Genomic DNA, 26,547 nt, shown 5'->3' on the forward strand with positions numbered 1-26,547 from the left:
CCAACCCCCGAGGAGCCAGCCCTCCTCCCCCTCCCCCAGCCCGGCCCCGCCCTGTCTGTGTCTGGAGATGGCCGGGGAAAGACTGCAGAAGCCTGAAGGGGCGGGGGCCGGGAGGCGCGCAAGCTGCGGGCGGAGGCAGGAGCGCGCGCCTTTTTGTGCGGCTCCTAGCACCTGTCCGATTGGCTGGGTCTGCGCCGCCGTCGGAGTGGGCGGAGCCAGCAGCGAGCTGGGATCTGTGCCCAGTCGCAGCCAGGAGTGGCAGCAGACGGAGCGCACCTCGCAGCTGCCGGGCGCGCCCTGGGGGGAGCTGCGTCCGGCAGAGCTGCTGGGTGGTTGCTTTTCCCGGGCTCTCACCTCCGGTATCCGGGCCTACCCCCGCAACCCCTACTTCCCTTGCCCTCGCTGCTCTCTCCTTAGAGGCGACTCTGGGGAAGGGCCAGCAATCCCGCCTTCCCCGGCCCCAGTAGTGATCCACTCCCCACCCCACCTCTGTCGCTTTTCGAGGCCCCATCTCCCGCGCCTTTAGGCGCCCAGAACGCCCCAGCCATGGGCATCCGAGGCATGCTGCGAGCCGCAGTGATCCTGCTGCTCATCAGGACCTGGCTCGCGGAGGGCAACTACCCCAGTCCCATCCCGAAATTCCACTTCGAGTTCTCCTCCGCTGTGCCCGAAGTCGTCCTGAACCTCTTCAACTGGTAAGCGGGCACCGCCAGGCTAGGCATGGCGGGGACGGGAATGGAGACGGGCAGATAACCTCTGGCCTCTTGGACGGAGCGGGCTGGAGGGGACTTGGACCCGGGCTCGCTGAGCCCTGGCGCCCGGGCCCCTGCCTATTGGCCCCTAGAAGGGGTGAGGTGGGAGTGGGGTGTTGAAATGGAGCCCTGTGCTTCCGCCCACCTGTTACTGCGGAGCTTGACTGAGCCCTGCGTGTGCCCAAACCGCAGCCCGAGGGGTGGGGGCGGGAGTTGCCCTCGTCCCAGGATCTGCCCATCCATCCCCAAGGATTTAAGGTTCCCGGCAGCTTTCCCCAGCTTTGGCACCTGTGGGATTGGGGAGGAGGGTACAGGATGATGGGCAATTCACAAAACACAGACAGGAGAGACACCTGTTTGAGTCTACATTTTAGTACATTCCCTGAGGCGCCCGCGCGTGCATGCATGTGTTGAGGGGGTGAAGGACTCTTTCCAATGCGGCAGATAGAAATGATTAACTCAAACCCATCGGAGCCCAGACAGTGCGATCGTGTCTGAATAACCACGAATCGTGTGGTCTGGGATGGGTATGCTTTTGTACTTAGTCGTGTGAAAATATTTGAAGATTCCGGTTTTTTTCTCATTTTGATTTCAAGTTTGTTTGGATGTGCGAATATCTGAAGCCTTTACATGTAAATCACACAGAAATGTGTATTTGGGGTGGCCACAGATCCTGAGCTTTGGCACATGGGTAATGTGTGCTTGGAAACAGGTGGGAATGCATTGCTTTAATTTGGGAATAATTCATGTACACATTTTGGAATGTTGCAAAATGAAATTTTTGATTAAAGATGATTAGGAGTAATTTTTAACAATGTTTAAATGGCAAGCCAGAAATTAACATGTACTCATAAAAGGCGGGGGGCGGGGGTGGTGTTAGTTTGGCAAGGTTCCAGCAAACAGCCCTGCAGTGCCCTCAACCCAACATACCATACTGCGCCAGTGAACATGCACACATGCGCGCGCGCACGCGCACACACACACACACACACACACACACACACACACACACATTTGCAGGGGCTGACGTTCCCTGGGCAATGCGTCAAAGATTCGAAGAGTCACAGTGATGCCGGGGCCTGTTCTGATTCACAAGCCCTGTTGGGGAAGGAGCCCTGTTGAAGGTCTAGGTGAATTGGGTGAGCATGTCAGAGATCTCTGGAAAGGTCAGCTCTCCGCAGAGCTGGGGTGGGTCCACTTACCTATGCTCACCCAAGACACCTCCAGGGTGGAAGCACATGCTTAGCAAGAGAGATACCTGCTCCCAGAATAGATGTCTTTCCGAGGAGAGCTCTGAGCCCCAAGAATCTGAAATGGTTTGGTTGGATGAGGGTCATAAATCTCAGCTACACCAGCAAGGCTCTCTCTGTGTGTCTTATGCCATATGCCAAGTCTGGAAAACAGAGGTGTACAGAAACAAGGTTGACATAAAAGTGACTAAAAAATGCCCAGCCCTAGCCCAGGTAAGGGAAAATGTGACTTTGAGCTCATCTTACGAGGGCACTGAGAGTGAAAGATGACTTTTCCTGGGGCAAGCAGGTGCCCCTGGAGGGAGGACCCCCACCAACCTAGAAAACAGCGCCCAGGCTGATTGCAAGATGGGGCTCTTGAGGGGGCTGAGGTAATGCATTTTTCTGAGGGCTTTCATCTGCCCACTCTTCTTCGTCTCCCCTTCTCCTACCACCTCCTCTCTTCAACCCCCACAAGTCCTGCCTGGTAACAGGGATCCAGTCTCTGAGCCCCACCCTCTGGATTAAAGCTGGGAAGATAGGGGGGAAAAGGAGTCTGCGTCACCACTGCGCTTCTGGCTGACTCACCATGGGGAGGGAGGGGAGCAGGGAGAGAGAGTGTGTACACATATGACTGGACATGTCTGCGTATGTGCTGGAGAAGAGAAGGCCCTAGCAAGGCAACCACTGGCAAGTCGGCCCCAAATCGACCAGCATTTACTTATGACTTCTCTGTTTCAGCAAAAATTGTGCAAATGAAGCTGTGGTTCAAAAGATTTTGGACAGGGTGCTGTCGAGATACGATGTCCGCCTGAGACCGAATTTTGGAGGTAAGCCATATCCAGACACAAGAGAACTTGGGTTAGGTGTCCTAAAGCAGAGACACAGCAAGCCAGCCCTGCCCTGTAAGCTGACCAGTGGTACCCGGTGGGCTCTACACCTGTGCCTCTCTAGATCCCACCTTCCTGACTCTGCAGAGACCAGCAAGGAAGCACCCCCAGGCCTTCTGCACCCTGTAATATCTCTCACTTCTCTGCCTTCAGATACATGAGGGCCTTCTACCTCCTCCACACTCCCCTTACAATGGTGTGGCTGGCAAAGAGCGAAGCACAGAAATGGGTGTACAGGATGCAGCGTGCCGTGTTTCTCAGGCTAGAGTTTTCTGCTCCAGCTCCTGGGAGGACACATATTCTTCTACTTGAGCACATTCTTCACACCCTGGGCACTTGTCCCATTCAGCCAGTTCAAAACTGAGAGCATGGTCTTTTCTGTCTAGTGTACTTAACTCACCCAGGCACTGGACACTTCCACCTCAGCTCCCTCATTCCCAGTCTATTCAAGACACCGCAGTCAGTGTGGTCTTTATAAACCCAGATAGATCACCTCAGGAACTTTTAATGGTTTTATCTAACTACCAAATAAAATCCAAACTCCTCAGCCTACTACTCAGATCTCTGGTGCTGAAATTAAAACTGACAAAGAAACTGACACACAACCCCCCAGGAAAATCATACATCAGTTCCTCCCCCATTTTCGTAATTAGCCTCCCATTTAAAAAGGGCGACTAGCCTGGACCACACAACTTTAAGCGACAGGCAACCTACCCTGACCCCGCATAGCAACGGCAGCATTCCGTAGCCCAGGGGACACCTAGAAAACCTAGATCAAGGACAAACAAAAGAAACGGTCCATTAAAAAGAGGTTAGTTACATTCCAGCTCAAAGGAAGCTCCCACTCTAAAGGGTTAATGAAAGCTAATGATATGCATTTATGCATATGAATAGAGGTCTTCCAAATACACTCTGTCTCCACCCTAAGAAAACACAGCTGAGAGGATTCGGCCCTTGGGTAGACCAGTTTGGCCTGGGGAGCGCCACCGGGAAAACCAAGGTGGTAGCCCTGGGCCCTCAGCTTTGGAGGTGGGACCCTGAACTGGTGCTTCCCCCTTTGCTCCCTTGCTCCCTCCAGAGTCTGAGAGCAGAAGGCACAGCCCGCGGGATTAAAGCTGAGAGCATACTGGGAAGCTAGGATAGAAAGGCCAGAAGGCAGGCTCTTTCATTGCAAAAACAGCAGCGTGTCTTCTGGGTGGGTCCCCGAGGGATAAAGGTCTGGCCATATGGGAATCCAAGTGTTAGAGTACAGGCAGCACGTCCTTGTATGGCAGCGACTTTGGGATCTTTTGGATTAGCTGCACCAAGCACCAATGGGTGACATGGGAATAGCTACTTCGTTTTTTTGTCTTGCCTTTCTCACGTTTCTCAGCAGAGGCTGACCAACAACCATTTGAGTACACCAACCACATTCTCCCCACTGTTTCAGGGCCAGGTTGCCATCTCTGCAGGCATCCAGGGCCGGGGGAGGGAACAGGGGCAAGAATCAATCTCTGGGGAGGGTTACCCTAAGCTTTGTGGACGTGCACACCTGCAGCGTGTGAGAAAAACTGGATCCCTGGCTTGATTTAGCCAAACAGATGAAGGTAGGAGGGCAAGGACAACTCAGGACCTTCTAGCATTTAAACAGAAGGGGGCACCACAGGCTTTAGGTCTGAGGCTGTTGCATGGTGGGTGTGGGAGGAGAGACCAGTTGATGGGATAGCTGGGCCAAGGCAGTCTGCGTTTGGGGACTCCAGGGCTCCCCCACTAGACACAGAGTCAAATTCCCCTGTGTCAGAGGTGGAGTAGAGTTTCAGGGCATACCTCCCCTCACTTCTGCACATATACCCCACATGCAGAGGCCTCACTTAACTGTGGTCCAGTTCAAACAAGAGCCTTATTCCTTCCTTGCATATGGAGGACAATGAGAAGAGGAGGAGGATGAAAAGGAGGAGGAGGATCCAGAGAAGATTAACAAAGCCAATTCCTTCTGGGCAAGAGAACTGGGACTGTGCATTGTGGCAAAAGACCGCCCTTGAGGGCTTCACCTAGCTTAGCACCTGGCATGATTTAGGCACCCCATGTTGTGAAGGAATGAAGGAGATATTTTCATCATTCCTTCATTCATCTGCTAGGTAGGAAGAGGAGTTGAGGCAGCAAAGGTTCCAGGAGAAAGGGAGGTGATTACTCCCACCACTTTTCCTGCCTTCCTGAGGGGGCAGGGTGGGACAGTGATGTACTGGGGCCACCATCCTAGACGTGGTATTTGGACTCCTTATCAGGACGTTTCTCATCCCCCACCCCCACCCCCACCTTTCTAGCCGTTTAAGGATATGACATTTCTCATGCCCCCCACCCCCATTATCCATTTAAGGATATGGGATTCCTCATCTAAATTCTCATCCTGACCACTACTAGCACAAAAGGTTCCCCTTTAAGGGGATAACTTAGAAGAATGTCCCCTTCCTCTGAGCTGCATCCCTGTGCTACTCATGGCTTGGTGAGGGGAATGTGAACTGCATTTCAGCTCCCGCTTTCCTTTCAACTAGGAGTTCTAGTTGAACTAGGTTTCTGGCCTAGCCCTTCGGGGTCGTCAGCATTCCACCATAAGGAAAGGAGTTGCCTGAATCATGCGGAATGGTCTAGAGAAGTCTAACACTGAGGTGTAGCTGGCTGCCTGGCCCCTCTGGAGCTTGTTGCCTGCTTAACACAGCTTCCCTTCTCTAAAGGCATGTGGGGAGCCCAAAAGGCAGTCATTAAGAACTGTGTTTCTCGGAACTCCTGTCACCACATAGCACTTTTCTGGGGCTTGTTCACAACAGGCCTGGATGCTGGAGTCTGGGCTGTACCCTAACACAGAGGCTCATTTATTTCACGGCTGCCATTCAGATGCTTATTCCCAATAGAGCTTTCCTTTGTGAAGCTTTGGGTTTGGAATAACACATTTCTCTCTTTGCAGCTCAGCTTCTGGGCAATCAGCCTGCAGTAAAACCAGCAGGCTGAATTGCAGGCATCATGCATGTTTCCCTAGCAGCAGTGTGATGTAATACATGGAGACTTAAGGGCTTTGCTGTGGGACTGGCTGTAGAAAGCTTTGAGCTGAGGAGCGAACAATAAAAATGCATTTGCCCACAGTGCCTTACAGTTTACTACATATTTTCACATCCATGAACACATGTGAGTCCTGCAAGTGGACAGTGCTAACACCTGGGTGTGAAAAAAGCTAGGAGGCAGAAGTACACTAACACAGACATTCACACACTGTCACACTCACACATTAACACACACAATTACCCTCTCCTGTGCACTCACCCAGTCACATGAACACGCTCACAAATTCATTCTCACACATAGACACACCCACTGAGCATGATCACACGTTCACTTTTACTCACATATTAGCATGCTCACATACACCAAACACACAAGCCCACATACACACATGATCATATGCACGCATTCACTCAAACTCAGACATGCTCACAAACACATGCAAATTTATTCACATTAACACACTTACATGCACACACATTCACTCACACAAACATGCTCACACATCCAAACACCTTCACGAATTTATTCACACACTTTAACATGCTCACACACTCACACTCACACATTTACTACACACGTTACATACAATACCACACTCAAATTCACTCACACATTAACACATACACACAAACATGCTCCCACATCTACATACACATATGAATATACTCACATTCACCCACACACAAATATGCCCACTCACAAATTCACTCAAAAACACGACACATATAAACATCCTCACACGCAAACACATGCTCACACATACACACATAAACATAATCACACCTTCATTCATGCAAGAGCATGCTCACATACATGAAAGCACTCGCATATTCACTCACACACGTGAACGTGTTCACAATATACTCACAGATTCACTCACCTGAAAATACGCACATCTGTATTGATAGGTGCATGGACATTAACATGCTTACACACACACTCTTGCATTCACCCACACATGAGCATTCTCACATACACGAACATGCTAATATAGTCTTCCATATACGTGACTATGCCAGTACAGGTGGACACATCACTCAATACACAAATATTCTCATGTACACTTATGTCAACACAACTAGTTCACAAACATGAACATGTGCATGCGTTCACTCACACATGGACATACTCACAAATACACAAACACATGAACAGGCTCACATATCCTAATACATGCACACACTCACACATTCACTCACACTTCCACACAAACACATACTTATGGACATGCTCATAGGTTCAGTCCCACAAAACCACCCTCACATATTCACACACAGACATCCTCACATAAACTCATATGTATATGTTCACACATTCACTCTCACACACAGACAAGCTCACGGACATGCATGGTCATACCCTCACTTGCACATGAACACAATCATACACTCCCACACGACAACACACCTACACATATTCACATGCTCACAGATTTACTTCCATACAACACACTCAAGAGCACAAACATGCTCACACATTCACTTACACACAAACATGCTTACACACACTGGCACATTCACCTGCACATGAACACACAAATTCACTCACATGCACGAACATACTGATATACACAGCTCACACAATCACACACATGTACTCCCACAAACATGCTCACACATTCACTCACACACACAAACATGTGCACACACAACCATGAATCTTGGCCCCTGCTTTGGGGCTCATTGCTTTTCAGTTTTTATCAGGAAAACGTTTCGAAGGAGTGCTTCATCCCCTTACGTTCTCTTTCTTTTGCCCTGACCCCTTCCTTTGCACATATCGTGGGCCAGGCCTCGCTCTAACCATGAGATCAGCGCTATCACTATCCCCATGTTACCCATGAGGAGACTAAGACTCAGCAGGGTTAGGCGACTTACTCAGGATCACACAACTAACAAGTGTCAAAGAGGGTTCAAACCCAGGCAGTCTGGCTCCCAAGTTTATGCTCTTAACCTTTATTCTACCTTTCATGTAATTGCGTCTTTCTGTCTTCTAGGTGCCCCCGTGCCTGTGAGAATATCTATTTATGTCACCAGCATTGAACAGATCTCAGAAATGAATATGGTAAGTGTGTTAGTTCCAGCCATGGGGTTGGGAACAGAGGACATGGAACAAGGAGCAGGCTCATAATCCAAGTCCAGTTGTTCTGACCTGTGACAGAACTCACATAAAGGAACAAGGTTGGTTTGGGACACTGCAGCCACTCAGAATAAAAACTACATTAATTCAACCCCTCCACAACACCACATCCAGAAACTTGGTTCCAGATGGATTATAGACTTAAAAGTGAAAGGCTTATGAAGCTTTTAAGATAGTGTAGAACACTGGCTTTGTGTCTTGCAGTAGGATTTCTTTGAAAAGACACAGAAAACACAGACCACACAAAATAAATCTAGTAATTTCAACTACATTGAAATTCTGTGTAACCAAATTTATGGAACTCCTGTTTTACAAAACAAACAAAACCATTATAACAAGTGTGAAATGATCAATCACAGTGGACTAAGATACATGCAGCATGAAGAACTGATATTCAAAATATGCATCATTTTGTGAATTAATGAGAATATTTTTAAACCAATAGAAAAATTATCAGAAAATGTGAACAAGAATATCACTTCTGTGAAGAAAATTAAACAGCAGGTAAATATATGAAACATATGAAAAGATGCTTAGCCTTGTTAGTCGTGCAAAATAAAACCACAGTGAGAAGCCACTACATACCAGATTAGCAATAGTCAAAAGTTAGACAATACCAATGTTGATGAAGCAGAAGCATTGGGAACCCTCTGCAGCTTTCTGGCTCTTGGCTCTCGGCTCTCGGCAGGGATATAAAGTGGAACTTCTACTTCATCATTTTTATTTCATCACGCTTTTGGTATGCATATTCACATGATAATCTGTGTGGTACATTCATATATTATCCAGAAAATCAAGTGAACAAATTATAATTGCACATGTCCGCCTGAGTGACTCTCACAAAGATAATGTTGAGTGAAAGAAGCAAATTATGAATACATACAGTATTATTTCATTCAGATAAAATTTTAAAAACAGGTCCAACTAAGCAATATGTTTTCCAGCAATACATAGACAATAAAACTCTAACACAAAGCAAGGGAATTATCATAAAATCTAGGATAATGGTTGCTGCTGGGGATGTGAGGGAAATATATTCTAGAAGAGATACATTGGGGTTTGAAAGTTATTGGTAATATTCTGTTTCTTAACCTGGATTTTAATTACACAAGATACATTTTATTCTTTCTTTAAACATCTGTATGTTTCATGCACTTGTATATAGTTAGGATATACTTCATACACTTGCATACACACGTGCATGCACACATACACACATACCCTACACACACCAAGGACGGAGCGCTGGACAACCAAACTTACAACTGGGGTTTACATTTATCTTCCCAGGACTACACGATCACGATGTTTTTTCATCAGACTTGGAAAGATTCACGCTTAGCATACTATGAGACCACCCTGAACTTGACCCTGGACTATCGGATGCATGAGAAGTTGTGGGTCCCTGACTGCTACTTTCTGAATAGCAAGGATGCTTTCGTGCATGATGTGACTGTGGAAAATCGCGTGTTTCAGCTTCACCCAGATGGAACGGTGCGGTATGGCATCCGGTGAGTCCCCTAGGGGTCTGGGGATGTCCCAGCAGACTTCCTTCTTCCTACGGAATATTCTACAAACACACTCTAAGGGACACACAAAGGCACCCACTGCTTTCCAAACCTGTCTTGAACTTCCCCCTTCACTTGTTCGACCTAGTAGCCAAAGTGGAAATTTCAGTTTCCCATAGACACCCTTAGCTGTTCTGTCCCCACACCTTGGTTTCTGCTGTTCCTTCTGTCTTGATTGGTCAGTCTTTTCCCCCTTTCCATGAATTGAAACCTTGCCCACCCTGAAATCCCTAACTCAAATGCCCCCTTGGTCAAGAAGTCCTCCTTGATTCCCTCAACTGAAAGACTTCTTCCTCCACCTTAGTGTTGCATGCATTCTGTTCTTTATCTTTGTCTTTTCTCTCCCACGCAGTGAGGGAGGGAGAAGATGAATGCTGAAGTCCATGCAGTGAATGAGGGGGCCTGCTTTCTGCCATCAGTCATTTTTGCATCATGCAGGGCCCCCAGGAGTGCGGAGGGGCAGAGTGTGTGTGGCATGGGTCTCTGGTCTATGGCTCTCCATACACACAGAACAATTGCAAGCTGAAACTCCTCACTAGTCTAGTTATAGCATAGGAGACAGTCACCAGGGTTCTCACAGTGGCATCTCTTACAAACTGTCTCCAAAGACATATGCAAGAGATCAGTTTAGCTCAGAAAATGTGTCTGAGAAGTAGCTACCAAAGTTTGGCTCTTACGGTTTTTACAGATCTAATCTGGGTTTCTCTTTCTCTGTGGAGCTCTTGCTCCATTCTTTTCTTTTTCCATCCCCTTTCCCACAGACCCAGGCTCTGGAATCAGAAAATAACAAGACTCACAGGGAACAGGTCACTGGTCACACTTGTTCTACTTAAAGGAAGAATGAGCTGAATAATGCTACATGGAGGATTCATAGAAGGGAGAAAAACACACATGCACTCACACGTGCACGCATACACCATATCCAGTGTACAAAATGAAAATTATTTCAAGGAAGCAATTGAAAGGGACTCAGCTGGGGTTAGCAGATGAGAAGGGCAGAATAAGGGATGGGGCAGAACCTCTCAGCTGAGGCTGTAGAGAGCTTGTGTTTTATCTTCTCTCCCACTGGACACTTCTCCCACTTTCTCAGAACCTCTGAGACCCCCTCAGGTTCTTCTTCTTCTTCTTCTTCTTCTTCTTCTTCTTCTTCTTCTTCTTCTTCTTCTTCTTCTTCTTCTTCTTCTTCTTCCTCTTCCTCTTCCTCTTCCTCTTCCTCTTCCTCTTCCTCTTCTTCTTCTTCTTCTTCTTCTTCTTCTCCTTCTCCTTCTTCTCCTTCTCCTCCTCCTCCTTCTCCTTCTTCTCCTTCTCCTCCTCCTCCTCCTCCTCCTCCTCCTCCTTCTCCTCTCCTCCTCCTCCTCCTCCTCCTTCTCCTCCTCCTCCTTCTCCTCCTCCTCCTCCTCCTCCTCCTCCTCCTCCTCCTCCTTCTCCTCCTCCTCCTCCTCCTCCTCCTCCTCCTCCTTCTCCTCCTCCTCCTTCTCCTCCTCCTCCTTCTCCTCCTCCTCCTTCTCCTCCTCCTCCTCCTCCTCCTCCTCCTTCTCCTCCTCCTCCTCCTCCTCCTCCTCCTCCTCCTCCTCCTCCTCCTCCTCCTTCTCCTCCTCCTCCTTCTCTCCTCCTCCTCCTCCTCCTCCTCCTCCTCCTCCTCCTTCTCCTCCTCCTCCTCCTCCTCCTCCTCCTCCTTTTCTTCTCCTTCTCCTTCTTCTCCTTCTTCTCCTTTCTTCTTCTTCTTCTTTTGAGATGGAGTCTTGCTCTGTTGCCCAGGCTGGAGTGCAGTGGCATGATGTCGGCTCACTGCAACATCCACCTCCTGGGTTCAAGCAATTCTCTTGCTTCAGCCTCCCCAGTAGCTGAGAATACAGGTGACTGCCACCACACCCAGCTAATTTTTTGTATTTTTAGTAGAGACGGGGCTTCACTGTGTTAGCCAGGATGGTCTCCATCTCCTGACCTGATCTGCCTGCCTTGGCCTCCCGAAGTGCTGGGATTACAGGCATGAGCCACTGCGCCTGGCCAGATTCTTCTTATGGATGCTCCCACCACGTTGCAACTTAAAGCTCCTGCCCACTTCATGTACTGTCAACAGTGCCATGGCCCACCACAGATATGTTTATCCCTTCTGTCCATTTCATACCCGCTGACATTTTGCTAGTCCCCAATACCCACATAGGCCTGCACCTCTGGCTTGTGTACAGATGTGGCCAGAGGCAGGCCTGGATTGAGGCTCCCAAATGTACATGCACACTTGAGACCAGCACTTCACATTGCATCTGGAGTCTCAGCTGATTTGGTGTAGCACAGTTTTCTCTTGCTAGCCTCACTCCTTCTGTAGGAAGCACCCCTTTCCGTCTCTGCATTCAGTTTCCTCCAGGGCCCTTCCCATCTGACACCCTGCAGTTTTCTGACGTGCCAGCCATACATGTGTTCTCTGTTTATGTGCTGCCAGGTCTCTTGGTTACTTTGTCACATACAAATTTCCTCTCTCCTTTCTACACATGGGTCAGTCCTCAGGGTAACTCTTCCCTCCCCACCCCTGCAGTTTCCTCAGCAATGGTTGTTTGCCTAGGCTTGACTCACTTTCTCCTTCCTTTTTGTTTTCCTTTGCAGACTCACCACTACAGCAGCCTGTTCCCTGGATCTGCATAAATTCCCTATGGACAAGCAGGCCTGCAACCTGGTGGTGGAGAGCTGTACGTATGTCTCTTATGGCCCCCTCTTCCCTACTTGGGGCTGTGGTGATCAGGGAAGCAGAGGCTAAATTGACAGTAAAAGGAACAGTGTATCTCCTGTGCTCCCTCCCTCCCTCCATTCTCTCTCCCAAAATAAATAGATGCTAGAGGATAGATAGATGATAGAAATAAGAGAGAAAGATGGTAGAGAGATAGATAGGTGATAGATGATTTATTGATGGATAGATGTATAAATATGGCATCTGGGACTAGGTGGTCTTTAGAGCATAAACGGTCCTCTGGGAAAATGTCACCTTCCTATTGGGAAAGTGTGTGCAAGTTAGTGGGTAGGAGCTTGTAGCATGTCTTTTTTCTTTCTTTCTAAGAATCTGAGACTACCTCTGTTTCTCTCCTTCCCAGATGGTTACACAGTTGAAGACATCATATTATTCTGGGATGACAATGGGAACGCCATCCACATGACTGAGGAGCTGCATATCCCTCAGTTCACTTTCCTGGGGAGGACGATTACTAGCAAGGAGGTGTATTTCTACACAGGTGGGTCTGACCCATTCCTTCTCTCCTGTCTCATGTCTCCCTTGCACCTCCATAAACTCCTAGTGGCCTCTGATTTTGGCTCCTAATCTCTGATGCCTCCTTTTCCATTTCCTACTGGTTCCAGGCCCCCTTAATAAAGCCCCAGTGGCTCATCCACTGCCAATGAGGAATGGCTGTGGAAGCACTTAGCCAGGCTCACAACACTCTGCAGGTGTGAAAGATTCATGCTCCTCTCAGGGCTGGTCTTTCACCCTCCATCTGCTTGCACTTTGGGAACATCTCTTGCCTCACCCATTCCAAAACTTCACCTAACATGGAGCAAGTGAGAAAGGAAGGTGGAGAGAGCAGACTTGCTATGCTCATGCGCCTACTGAGATATGCCATTGTCACTGACCTGCTGGTGCAACAAACAGAACCAGATCTGTGGTCCGCCCAAGCTGGATGCCTCTGGATGGAGTATTACAAGCTGAACTGCCCATTGCTCTCCCCTCCTCCCCTCCTTCTCCATCCTGTACCTCTCCACCCTGCAAATGCCCCTCAGCCCTGCCACCCTAATTCCAGCGTGTCTCCTTGCCAGGTTCCTACATACGCCTGATACTGAAGTTCCAGGTTCAGAGGGAAGTTAACAGCTACCTTGTGCAAGTCTACTGGCCTACTGTCCTCACCACTATTACCTCTTGGATATCATTTTGGATGAACTATGATTCCTCTGCAGCCAGGGTGACAATTGGTAGGTTCTGTCTCTGTCCCTTGACGGAATTTGGGTCATTTGGCTCAAAAAAAGTTGAGAGTAAGGAAAAAGTACCTGGAACAGTGTGTGACTACACAGGCAAGGAAACAAGGATTTTTCCAATAGACATTTGTACCTACGTACAGGTGCACAGCCAATCCCCAGTAGAGAGACCAACATTAGAAACAGATGTGAAAAAAAAAATCAAGGTTGCAATCTTGGCCTGTTGAGCCCCGAGTACCAGAATTCATTATTTCTTGAATCCATAAGTAAATGGACAAGTCATAAGTTTAGATCATAGGGGCCATTAAAAGCGGGCTAAATCACAGGGTGTCTGAAAGAGGAGCTGAGGAAATGAGGAGAGCAGCAGAAAGACAGCCTGGTCAGGATTAGGAAGACCTTGTACTTTATGTCTAAGCATGGGGAGCCATGAAAAATTTTTGAGCAGTACCAAGAAGAGACCTAAGAGATCAACTCCCTGGTTTGTCTGGCCCCACCCAGCAGAATGTCAGTGTGTCCCAGATCCAGGTCTGGTTTCTCCTTCACCATCTGTGGGCAGACTCCTCAGCCTCCCTCTTTAGGAGTACATTCTGGACTAAAGCTTTATATTTGTGTGATAGTTTAGGGCTCAGAAAACCTTCCCAATAACTAAAGAAAGGCAAAAGGGAAAGGAGCCATCATAGGACAAGGTGGGGCTGAAGATGTCAATTGCTATGAAGCCATGGCTAGAGGTTTGAGACTTGACCCTAAGAGCAATAGGAAGTCATTGAACCATTGAAGCATAGGCTGAGTTTAAAGATGGGGGAAAAGGAATAAAGAGAGAGCTGAAGGCCTTTGCTGTGGGCCCTCCTCATCCCAAATACGATGTTTGGCTGTGGGCCCAATAGGTTGCCAAGAATCTTAGCCATCAGAGGAGACTAAGCCTGTACTGTGTTGCTTACAGGCCTAACTTCAATGCTCATCCTGACCACCATCGACTCACATCTGCGGGATAAGCTCCCCAACATTTCCTGTATCAAGGCCATTGATATCTATATCCTCGTGTGCTTGTTCTTTGTGTTCCTGTCCTTGCTGGAGTATGTCTACATCAACTATCTTTTCTACAGTCGAGGACCTCGGCGCCAGCCTAGGCGACGCAGGAGACCCCGAAGAGTCATTGCCCACTACCGCTACCAGCAAGTGGTGGTGGAAAATGTGCAGGTTTGACTTTTTGACTGACAATCAGCTTTCCCTGAGCACCTCTTGAGCCCAGGCTTAGCGCTTTTGACCCTTTTGCATTTCTTAGCTTTTTAAATATGCACACACGCACGGGCGCACATGCAAAACACACACACACACACAGAGCACACACACAACATATAAGAAGTAGTACTATTTCCCATCACTCTTTTATAGATGATCATTGTCCAAGGTCACAAGGCAAGTAAGTGGCAGAGCTAAATTTCTCCAGACCTTTGGACTGAATTTGGTCCACTTTGCATGCTTCCAGAGCAGGCAATGAAGCTGGAAGGGAAGATGGGCACAGGGAGGCTGAAAGGAAGACAGTCACCGGAGAGACTGGCCTACCTACCCCTCCTTCCTTGGCACTTCAGACTCCCAAGGCAATGCTGAGGCTTTTGCTGTGGGCAGTATGTTAATGCCCAGCAACCTCCCTCCTTCGCAGAAAGCCCGGTCCTGCCTACCTGAGCAGGCATCCACCCACCACACAGCACTCCTGAGGGAGCAGCTGCCCCCAGCGAGACACTGGCTTGGCAGCCTCCATAGCCTTCCCTTGCATGCTAACAGCCGATTGGTCCTGTTCCTCACCCCTTGAACAGCAGAGACCCCAAGAGGAGCTGGCTCTATCTGTCAAAGAGATCAGCAGTAACATTGCAAGTGCTGATGAGGGAAGTCCCTTCCCTCCTCCCTCCCCCCAGTGCATATCCATCTAGGCGATATGAAACTGATGAGCCTATCCATTATCTCCTCAAAGGATGGCCTGATTAACGTGGAAGACGGAGTCAGCTCTCTCCCCATCACCCCAGCGCAGGCCCCCCTGGCAAGCCCGGAAAGCCTCGGTTCTTTGACGTCCACCTCCGAGCAGGCCCAGCTGGCCACCTCGGAAAGCCTCAGCCCACTCACTTCTCTCTCAGGCCAGGCCCCCCTGGCCACTGGAGAAAGCCTGAGTGATCTCCCCTCCACCTCAGAGCAGGCCCGGCACAGCTATGGTGTTCGCTTTAATGGTTTCCAGGCTGATGACAGTATTATTCCTACCGAAATCCGCAACCGTGCCGAAGCCCATGGCCGTGGTGTTACCCATGACCATGAAGATTCCGATGAGAGCTTGAGCTCAGATGAGCACCATGGTCATGGCCCCAGTGGGAAGCCCATGCTTCACGATGGCAAGAAGGGTGTGCAAGAAGCAGGCTGGGACCTTGATGACAACAGTGTCAAGAGTGGCTGCCTTGCCGTTGAGGAGCAACTCAAATGTGATACTAACAGTACCTGGGGCCTTAATGAGGATGAGCTCATGGCCCATGGCCATGAGAAGGACAATAGCTCAGAGTCTGAGGATAGTTGCCCCCCAAGCCCTGGGTGCTCCTTCACTGAAGGGTTCTCCTTTGATCTCTTTAACCCTGACTACGTCCCTAAGGTTGACAAGTGGTCCCGGTTCCTCTTCCCTCTGGCCTTTGGGTTATTCAACATTGTTTACTGGGTATACCATATGTATTAGTCCCCCAGTGCTCCAGAAGGGCAGGAGCACTGTGCTGTGCTCATTTCACAGTTTCTTTTGGGTTTTTCCCTCTTTCCTTTGTTCCTTTTATTTTGTGGTTATTTGGGCAATCCAATGAGTTCATACTTCTCTTTATAAACATGAGGTGGGGAGTAATTGGAAGGAACATGTTCTAGCTGGAAGGGAAGGGATTGAGTAGGAGTTGGAGGTAAACAGCACATGGATTTCCTTTCCAGCTAGAAGACTCTCACCTTTTCAAAGACTTGTAACAAGGAATAAGCATAGAAAAGCCCCTGGAAATGTTTAGAGGACAGAGAAGAGCCAGGTTGGGGAATGGGGCAAGGATCTGGGCCTTGCCCACAAACGTTTCTGGGGGCTTTTCTGTCCCCACTGAGGTGTCAACATTTCTTTTTTATTACATTTTTTCTTCTTTTTTTGTTTCCTCCTAGGGATTATGGATCTTGCTCACCCTCTGCTTAGGGCTTTATAGAAGAAAGTCAAGCTGGGTTGGGCTGGGGTTCACAGCTAAAGGGCTAACCATGGCTTGGAAGTTCAGGGAACTGCCTGTAGGACACTTAGGGAGCATTTGTAAGTGCCTTTCCCCCACTGTATTTGCTGCATTTGAGTGTGGTGTTTAGATGCAAGGGTGGGAGGGGAATGTGGGTGAGTGGGGCTGCAGAGTGAGACATCAGGATGAGAGAGCACATACCCAGCTTGTGGGGTTGGCAGAGGGTGGGGGATGATGTCAGGTTGGAAATTACACAGTTGAGCTGGCCTCTTCAGAGGGATTGGAACTTGTCTTGCCTATATTTCTGCTTCAGAATGCTTGACAATAGAGATTCAATACATCTGTCTAAGTGAGGAGTTAGCTTTCTATCAGTTGCTGAGTTGATCACCAGTTACAGCACTTGGTGAATAAACACTAAGGTTAGGATAATTCACACTTGCTCTTTTACCATCTGATCTAGACTAGCAGATGACTATCTATTGTAAATCTATATACTAATCCTTTCTATTTGTCTAGTGCATAGTAAGTGTCAACAAGCTCCCTGACCCATTACATCACTGAAGCCTCACAGGAGCCCTGTAAGCCAGGGAAGGCAAAGCACATTGTCCCCAGTGTTCCAAGGAAAATGAATGGAGCTTATGCCGCATGCTTAAGGATGTGCAGCCAGTGAGTGGTAGATCCACCCCACTTGCTCTTTCTTGTCTTTTTTCTCCTGACTCTCAACTGAGGAATTCCCTTTTCTTCCCTCCCCAAAGAGGGTGCTCCAGAGAGCCCCCACCACATCCTACAGCACCTAGGGCATCTCTGCAGGAATAGGCTGGCGACAAGCCAATGAACGTGATGTGAGCAGGTGGAGAACACACTCTGCCCACTGAGCAGGGCCCCTAACGGAAGTAGGACTGGCCAGCATTCCAACTTGCCAAGCAGCTCCACCTCACTGATGGAGGTTGTGAGGGAGTGAACTTCGCTGAGCACTCAACATATGCCGCCCCTTCCTCCCTATGCAGTCTCTCCCTCAGTCCCTTAGCCCTCTACCCACTCACCCTTTTAACTGTGCTTCTGTGTTTGTGTTTCTGTATATACCTGGGTGTATGCATATGCATCCGGGTGGGTGTGTGTACATATACAACCATTTGAGAAGCTGTACAGTCCTGTGTCTAGTGGTGTAAATCTACATTGGTGTGTATAGAATTGTATCTACAACATGTGGATGCATGCCTGTGTGTGCACATCCCTGTAAAAGTGTGGCTTATGTATGTGTTTGTGTGCTTGTGTACACTGAGTCTATGCTGAGTGCATGTATATAAGGGCGTGTCTGCATATCTATGTTTATCTGATTTGGATGGGTGTGAAAGGAAATACCCCTGAAAGCATATGTATTCCCTGTTGGTGACCCTCTAGAATCACTAGAATTCCCTTGGCCTGCTCCCATACGGTGGAGGGGCCCTATTTGGCCGGGCTGCTTAACTGACTGTTTCTTTCCAACTTCCTGTTCCAGGGAGCAGCATCTCCCGGTTCCCTTCCACTCTTTGCCCTGTCCCTCCATCCATCTGTGCTGTCTCCTAGATAGAAGACTGAGGAAGTGAATGTAGTCCTAAGAAGTGGTGAGCTAGTGCCTTGAGGTAGGAAGTGGTCAATCCATGGAAGAAGCTGCAAGTACTGAGCATTTCACTTTGTCCTAGAAGAACATGTTTAGGGGTAACAGGCTGGGGAGTGAGGCTGAAAGAGGCATTGAGAATAGACACTTGCACAGTCACACACACATACACACACACAAATCTTGTATGACATTTGAAAACAAGAAAGTTACCACTGGAAGAGCTAAAATTGCCTCTTTATTTTTGGATACCCCATATAGAGATTCAGGTTGAGGGGAGAGCAGTGACCCCATGTCTGAAGCTCCCAACATGGCTATTGACAAGCTGGCTTCTTGGAGCCTAAGCCTTGGTTGGTTGACGTGGATTTGGGTCTCCAGGACCCTGGAGATGCTTTCATCCTTGTGGCAGCAAGCAGTTCGTTTGGGATAAAGCCATAAAGGGAGATTGGAGCAGTGGGAAGAAAAGGAGGGTTTTAAGATTTGTCTGGAAGCAATGCACATGAAGGCTTCACAGCACAGAGGAAGGGCAGCGAGGCCAGTTGTAAATATCTCTATAGATCCATAGAGCTAGATATAATATTATACCTTAAACAGAATATCTTGCCCTAACGTGCTGCAATGAGAGCAGTTGAACTCTACTGCGACTCATACTCTGTAGGTTAAGTGTCAAAATGAGGTGGAGATTTGGCAGTGACACCCTTTCAGGAACGTGAACCTTCTGAGTTTGCTACGGATTTGGTCATTTTAGCCTGCACATTGCCAGATCTCCCCTTGTTGAGTCTTGTATGTGGTCTGTCGTCTGCGTCATTTGAGTCCTCAGCTGTCCCCAACCCCTTCCCAGCCCCACCCCAGCCTGCAGTCACCCACCCCCTATCCAGCTGGCTGCCTCCATCCCCTCCCTCTCGTCACCTCACACCAAGTAACTCTGGAAATGCAGAATGCTTGGTAGTTTGGAGCTTGGGCAGCATCTGGGATGCAGCAACCCCTATTTTACTCTTCTACCCACCTTCCATTTCTTTCCTTCTCATCGACTCCCCGCCCCCGAGGATCCCTTCTTTGCCACTATCATGGGAAGGATACCCCTGTCTGTCTTCTGAAGTGTCATTTTGTTGTAGGGATGTGTGACACATTTCCTACCAAGTTCTTGCCAGTTCCATCTGCCGCTGTTAGGTGCCTTTGCACAGGTCATGGATGATCTGGTGGGTCTTAATAGAGCTTGTCAAATGTATTCTTACAATTCATGTCATCTTGTTAATAGCAGGGCTGCAAAGTCTTTGCATATTTAGAGCTGAGCTTTGCTGAGACTATGGCCATTCCTAATGAGGTTTCCTCATTCCATATATATAATAGCTAACCCTTAAAGCTATTAACTAATGAATGCATTTATTAAACTATCCACTCGCATGGTACCCTGCTGTGGTGATGAGCAGTAACTTTCTAGCGATTCCATAGCCCAACATCAAAGGAAATCGTGACTCGTCCTACTAAAAGTGTAGTGTGTTTGTGTTTGTTGTGTAGTGTCCTGTGATCAATATAAAATCTGTATTATCAGTGTTGGGTTTTCAGGGGAGGGTGTTAAAGTTTCTCTTTGATAAATTATGGAATAGCCCAGTTGTTCAGGGTCACTTCTATTGACTCAATTTGTGTGAGACTTTGCACTCACTATCTTGCCGGACGGACTGCATGCCCAGGATCAGCAATCATCAGCAGAGCTAAAGGTGCCCGAATTTAGCACAACTGGCTGTAGTGCCTGACACAGGGCAGTACTGGGGGATTCTTCAGAGGTCAGCCAAGTCGGTAACATTCTGTGAAGCAGATTAAATACAGTAAAATCAAACACATGCAGGTCTTCAGAAGTGATGCTGGGCCCAGGCAGTGAAAACCAAGAAAAGAGGAGAAGGACCAAGACCTGGGTGTTCTGGATGACCTGACCAAAAAAGGGGCACAAAGCAGCAGAGCTTCACGAGGTGACTAGGTGGCTTCTTTGTCCTCATTAAATGTACATCTTTGCATGAAAAAGACCTTGACTGGTCCGGACTTTAACAAAGTAAAATATGAAGAAACATAAAATTATGCTTCTGAAAAATATACTGAAATAAAATTTTGTAAATAGCTAAAAGAGAAAAATAAATATAATAGCAAGTACTCTACCAGGTCATTGTGTTTCTTCTCTGTTGGATTAGAAGATATTGCACAGGACAGCTGTCTGGGCCCAGGAAACCTCTGGCTTCCATCACTCACTTCCCATGGCCTTCCCACAGCTTTGCACATCGACCTCCTCATGCCCCGGGACAGTGGAAACCATAGTTTTCAAGCTGAGGGGAATTAGCAACAACACAGTTTAAATTAGTTTTGATTTTTGCAGAAGCCATTCTTAATCTTTTAAAACAAAACTTTTAAAACGGAACAGGCCACTGTGGTGCCAAAATACAAAGTGGAAGTTTAGTTCAATTTTACAGGGGGAGAGTCCCGACTTGAGCCCATAAGTCAAGGCTGCAGTGAGCCATAATCGTGCCACTGCACTCCAGCCTGGGAAATAGAGCAAGACTGTCTCAAAACAAACCAAAAGGGTTGGGGGAAAGAACCTAAAAGAAGTGATATCTTCCAAGGTAGTGTTCTCAAAGAGAAACAAAAGGGAGTAGAACTACGCCAGCTTCTTGGGAAGTCTCCCTCCAGTATCACTCTGGGTTGGGAAAGGAGGTTAAAAATTTATTGGAGATTATGGACCCCAGCTCTCCACCCACCAACTCCTCCCCACCCGCTTCTCTCAGAAGCACTCTGTGTGCCCTTGGACAAGACTTTGTTCATTTGGGAGCCTCTTCTAGTCCTGTCTCTCCCTGGCCCCTGACCAGCTAGCTAGCCCATTCTGACCCCAGGCCAGGTGCTCAGAGCTGTACCCATTAAGGGAAGATTTTCCCTTGCCACTCTCTTCCCAGACCACTCCCAGGTGTGCCTGACATGCAGTGGCATCCATTTTCAGCTTGTAACACAGACTGAACCAGCTCATTTATAAACCAGCTAGGGCCCTTTCCCTCCTACAGCTGGTCATAAAGGGCTCCCCCATGTGGCCACAGGTACAAAGTGGGGAAGGAGCACTGGTACTACTGTGATAAGTGGCGTAGGGGTCAAAGCCATCTGCTCATGCAGTTACTTGTGCTTTCTGGTCTTGCACAGGCTGGGAACAGGCCAGCACTGTCATCCCTGCTCCTCTCAGCCCCTGGATGGGAGCAGCCCCGGGGAAAGCATGGCCTCCACACAAGTACAGTTGTAGCTGATAAGTAACAACGCCTACAACAGCAGATTCTCTTACTGGAGAGGTGAAAGGCACACCTCCATGGCCACCACACAAACACACCTTTCTATTGCTACTGTTGGTCTGCCTCTTAAAGCATAACATTTTTCACCTAATCAAAAACCCTCTTGTTACTCTAGTTTGGTATGGGCCAGGCCTCGAGAAATCCCACCCTGATACACTCTCCATGGAGAAGTATGTAAATCCTTTCATGAAGAAAGTGAAATCTCCACCTTCTTCTCCAATAAATAAAAATGACTGCCCCATCACACCACCAGACAATGGCTAACTACATGGAAATACCCAATTTAGTATCAGATAATGAGTCAGGAAAGGTTAGGTGCTGCTATTGTGACAATCCCAAAATTCCAGTGACTTGACCCCCCAAAAATGTTTATTTCCTTCTCACGTTGTGCATCTAATGCCGGTCATCAGGGGAGCTTCTGCTCATGGTAGCAACTCAGGGACAAGCTGACAGAGGTTTCATTGTGTGCTTCTACAATCTTTGTAGTAAGGGGAAGGGAAAATAGTGGGGCTCACACTAGTAATTAAATGCTGCAGCCAGAAAGAACATACCTCACTTAAACTCACGACTCATTAGCTAGAACCAATACCATAGCCTAACCTGACTATAGGGAGCCAGGACATTCAGTTTGCTGTGTACACAGGAGGGGTGAACCATATATTATTGAATTGTACTAGTGGCAACCATAGGTGTTTTCCCTTGATCTTTGAAAGGATGTTACTTTGTCATTTCCCCACTTAAAAGTACTCATGCCCTCCCTTTGTAGTAGTCTTCTCATCTTAAGCCAGTAACATATGCAAAAATTCTAATACTGCCATTCATCAGTGAGAGTGTCTACTACAGGTAGTATTCAGAAGAAGCTCCAGGCAGACAGTCATTCTCCTCATCCTTTCCCCCCAGGAAAAGGAAAAACAGCACCTTTGCTATTTCTGACAGGCCACACTACCAAAATCCCAGAGGACATGGGGGCCAGGAGCTGAAACTTGGTCCCCAACTGTCTACAGGTTTAGGAGCAGACCTTTCTTCTGTAAGCTTTCTACCTTCACCTCTGAGGTTTGGAAGCAATAGGATAGAAACATATACATATACATATACATATGCATATACATATACATATATGATAGGTATAAGATGGATGAAAAAAGATTATTAGGGAAATTGGCTCATGCAATTATGGAGGCTGAGAAGTCCCACAAAATACCATCTGCAAACTGGAGAGCCAGAGAAGCCAGCAGTGTGGCTCAGTGTAAGTCCAGTGAAGGCCTCAGAACCAGGGAAGCCAATAGATGTAACTCTCAATCCCAGGCTAAAGTCCCAAGAACCTGGAAAGATGATGGTGCGAGTCCCAGAGTCCAAAGGCCAGAGAACCTGGAGTTGATGTCCAAGAGCAGAAGAAGATGGATGTCGCAGCTCCAGAAGAGAGAGAGTGCAAATTTGCCTTTCCTCTACCTTCTTGTTCAATCTGGGTCTCAGCCAATTGAATGGCGTCACCCACATTGAGAGAGGGCAGATCTTCCTTATTCAGGCCATTGATTCAAATGCCAGTCACTCCCAGAAACACCCTCATAGACACACTCAGAAAGAATACTTTATCAGCTATCTGGATAATAGCCCAGTCAACTTGATACCTAAAATTAACCATCACAGGCTGTATACCCCATTCTGGCTATAAGAAAGGCTAACTGCAGCAGAGACACTAAAGCCAAAGCTGAGGAAGAAAAAATCCTCAACAGCTGAGTTGGTCCTGGACACAGTGAATCTGCAGATGACCCAAACCTTCAGTGAACTCTTTCATGAAAACACAAGTCAACCTCTTTTGGAATCTCAGGGTTCCTGAATTCTGATGAGGGTCCTGTCAAGAGTGAGGGCAGCTAAGAGGAAGTATGTGGAACAGAGGTGGGGCAGGTGTTGATTCGGGTGGGTGTTGATCATGGGTGGATGAGATTAACAAGATGGCACACTTCATCCTACATAACCCCCACAGCAATCACCCTGGGGCTCATTTTGAATGACCCCATTCTCATATAGAGGCTGATTGTCAGCCTGAAGTGTTTCCTACCAGGAGCTGCAAATCCCAGTTTGATGGTGGAAGGTCTTCATTAACACACGGAAAGGCACTGTTAAGAAAATGAAAAGGCAAGCACAGACTGGGAGAAAATATTTGCAAAACACATATCTGATACAGGACTTGTATCCAAAATATACAAAGTACTCATAATTCAATAATAAGAAAACAAACAAACCAATTAAAAATGGGCAAAAGATATGAAAAGATAGCTTATCACAGAAAATTACAGATGGCAAATAAGCATATGAAAAGATAAGCATCATTTATAATTAGGGAATTCCATATTTAAATAACAACGAGATATCATTGCATCATATTGGGATGCCTAAAATACAAAACACTGACAATACCAATTACTGGTTAGGATGTTGAGCAACAGAAATTCCCATTAATTGATGGTAGGAATACAAAATAGTACACTTGTTTGGACACTTCAGCAGTTTCTTACAAAGCTAAACATAGCCTTATCATATGATGCAACAATCATAGATTTTGATATTTTATCTTATTTAGTAGAAAACTTATCTCTACACAAAACTCCATACAAATGTTATAGCAGCTTTATCCATAATTTCCCAAAGCTGGAAGCAACCAAGATGCCCCTCAATAGGTGAATGGATAAACAAACTCTGGTACATTGAAACCTCAGAATAAAAATACCATTCAGCAATAAAAATGAGCGATGAAGCCATGAAAAAAACATAGAGGAACTTTAAATGCATGTTGCTAAGTGAAAAAAGCCAGTTTGAAAAGGCCATACACCATATGATTCCAACTATATGACATGCTAGAGAAAGCAAAATTATTGATATAAAAGGATCAGTGCTTGCTAGGGATTCAGGGAGAAGGAGTAAGCATAAATAGGTGAAGCACAAGAAATTCATTAAGACAATGAAACTATTCCATATGGTACTGGAATGGTGAGTAAATGACATTGGACATTTTTTAAAAACCGTGAAAATATACAACACAAAGTAAGCCTTAAAGTAAGCAATAGACTTTAGTTAATAATAATTTATCAACGTTGGTTCATTAATTGTAACAAATTTACCATACTGATGCAAAAAGCTAATAATAAGCAAAATTGTGTAAGAGGATGAGGCTATTGGGAACTCTCAGTACTGTCCAATTTCCTATAAATTAGAACTGTTCTATAATGTCTATTAATTAAAAATATAAAGTATGCAACTAACATACAACCCAGATTTCATACTTGGGTATTTATCCTGGAGAAATGAAAATGTATGATCACACTGAAAGCTGTACGTGAATGTCCATAGTAGCTTTATTTATAATACCCAAATGCTGAAAACAACCCAAATGTCCTTCAATGGGGTAATGTCTAAACAAACTATGGTAGATCTGTACATAGGATACTACTTAGCAATGAAAAGGAAGAAACTATTGATATATGCAACAGCTCAAGGGAATTATGTTGTCTTCATTCAGGCTGCTATTACAAAATACCTTAAAGTGGGTAATTTATAAATATTAGAAATTTATTTGTCATAGTTCTGGAGGCTGGGAAGTCCAAAATCAAGGTGCCAGCACATTCAGTGTCTGGTGGGGGCTCTCTGCTTTATAAACAGCACTTCTTGCAGTGTCCTCACATGGTGAAAGGGGCAAACAGCTCCCTCGAACCTCTTGAACTAATTCCATTTATGTGGGATCCACCCTCATGACTTAATCTCCTTCTAAAAGGTCCCACCTCCTAATATTATCACATTGTCAATTAAGTTTCAACACATAAATTTTGTGAGGACACATTCAGATCATAGTGTATGCTAAGTGAAAAAAGCTAAAAATCACAATGGGATACTACCATTCACCTATCAGATTGGCTGATATGGAAAGACTGACAATACCAAGTACTGGTGAGAATTTGGCAGTTTCTTAAAATGTTAAACATGCACCTATCATGTCATGCAAGTATACCACTTCTAGGTAATTATATAAAACTTCCCCAAATGTATAAGAATCTATTGTAACAGAAGGAAGATGCATGATTTCTTGGAAATGGAGGTTCAGGGAGGGGGCTCCTACAGGAGAAGTTATGATGGGTAGAAGAAAACTTTTGAGAGTGATGCATCTGTTTACTCTCTTTATTGTGGTGATGGTTTTCTGGGGTATACATGTGTCAAAGCTTATCACATTTACATATAATGCAGGTTTTTATGTCAAATATCTTTTAATAAAGCCTTTTTTCTTATTCTTCAACTTTTATTTTAGATTCACGAGGTACATGTGCAGGTTTGTTACCTGGTTATATTGCCTGATGCTGAGGTTTGGGGTACAAATGATCCTGTCATCCAGGTGCTAAGCACAGAACCCAACAGTTAGTTTTTCAACCCTTGATCCCCTCCCTTCCCAATCTAGTAGTCCCCAGTGTGTATTTGGTTTCTGGTTTCTGTGTTAATTCACTTAGGATAATGGCCTCCACCTGCAACCAGGTTGCTGCAAATTGCAGCACATGATTTTGTTCTTTCTTATGAATGCATAGTATTCCATGGTGTATATGTACGTTTTCCTTATCCAATCCACCACTGATGGACAGCTAGGGTGATTCCATGTCTTTGCTATTATGAATTAGTGCTGCAATGAACATGCTAGTGCATGTGCCTTTTTGGTACAAAAATTTGTTTTCTTTTGGATATATGCCAAGTAATGGGATTGCTGGAACAAATGGTAGTTCTGTTTTGAGATATTTGAGAAACCGCTAAAGTACCTTCCACAGTGGCTGAACTAATTTACATTCCCACCAATAGTGTATAAGCATTCCCTT

The 26,547-nt window shown here is 46.6% G+C and overlaps 1 protein-coding gene across 1 annotated transcript; it reads left to right on the plus strand.

The window, feature by feature from the left end:
* The first annotated feature begins 270 nt into the window (after positions 1 to 270).
* Positions 271 to 16,293, plus strand: GABRQ (gamma-aminobutyric acid type A receptor subunit theta). The gene is made up of 9 exons (XM_050775405.1): positions 271 to 695; positions 2,723 to 2,811; positions 7,901 to 7,968; positions 9,334 to 9,554; positions 12,213 to 12,295; positions 12,695 to 12,832; positions 13,410 to 13,562; positions 14,506 to 14,762; positions 15,535 to 16,293. The coding sequence occupies exons 1-9, from the start codon at positions 547 to 549 to the stop codon at positions 16,273 to 16,275; spliced, it is 1,899 nt and encodes a 632-aa protein (XP_050631362.1). The 5' UTR covers positions 271 to 546; the 3' UTR covers positions 16,276 to 16,293.
* The last annotated feature ends 10,254 nt before the right edge of the window (positions 16,294 to 26,547 follow it).

This window comes from Macaca thibetana, chromosome X, assembly GCF_024542745.1.
Source record: "Macaca thibetana thibetana isolate TM-01 chromosome X, ASM2454274v1, whole genome shotgun sequence".
Lineage (NCBI taxonomy): Eukaryota > Metazoa > Chordata > Mammalia > Primates > Cercopithecidae > Macaca > Macaca thibetana.

What these genes read in the sequence shown, in the direction of transcription:
- GABRQ (XM_050775405.1), top strand. Translation starts at nt 547, where the DNA reads ATGGGCATCCGAGGCATGCTGCGAGCCGCAGTGATCCTGCTGCTCATC. An exon ending in AGATCTCAGAAATGAATATG is followed by an intron (nt 7,969 to 9,333) that starts GTAAGTGTGTTA and finishes TTATCTTCCCAG; the next exon opens with GACTACACGATCACGATGTT. An exon ending in CAACCTGGTGGTGGAGAGCT is followed by an intron (nt 12,296 to 12,694) that starts GTACGTATGTCT and finishes TCTCCTTCCCAG; the next exon opens with ATGGTTACACAGTTGAAGAC.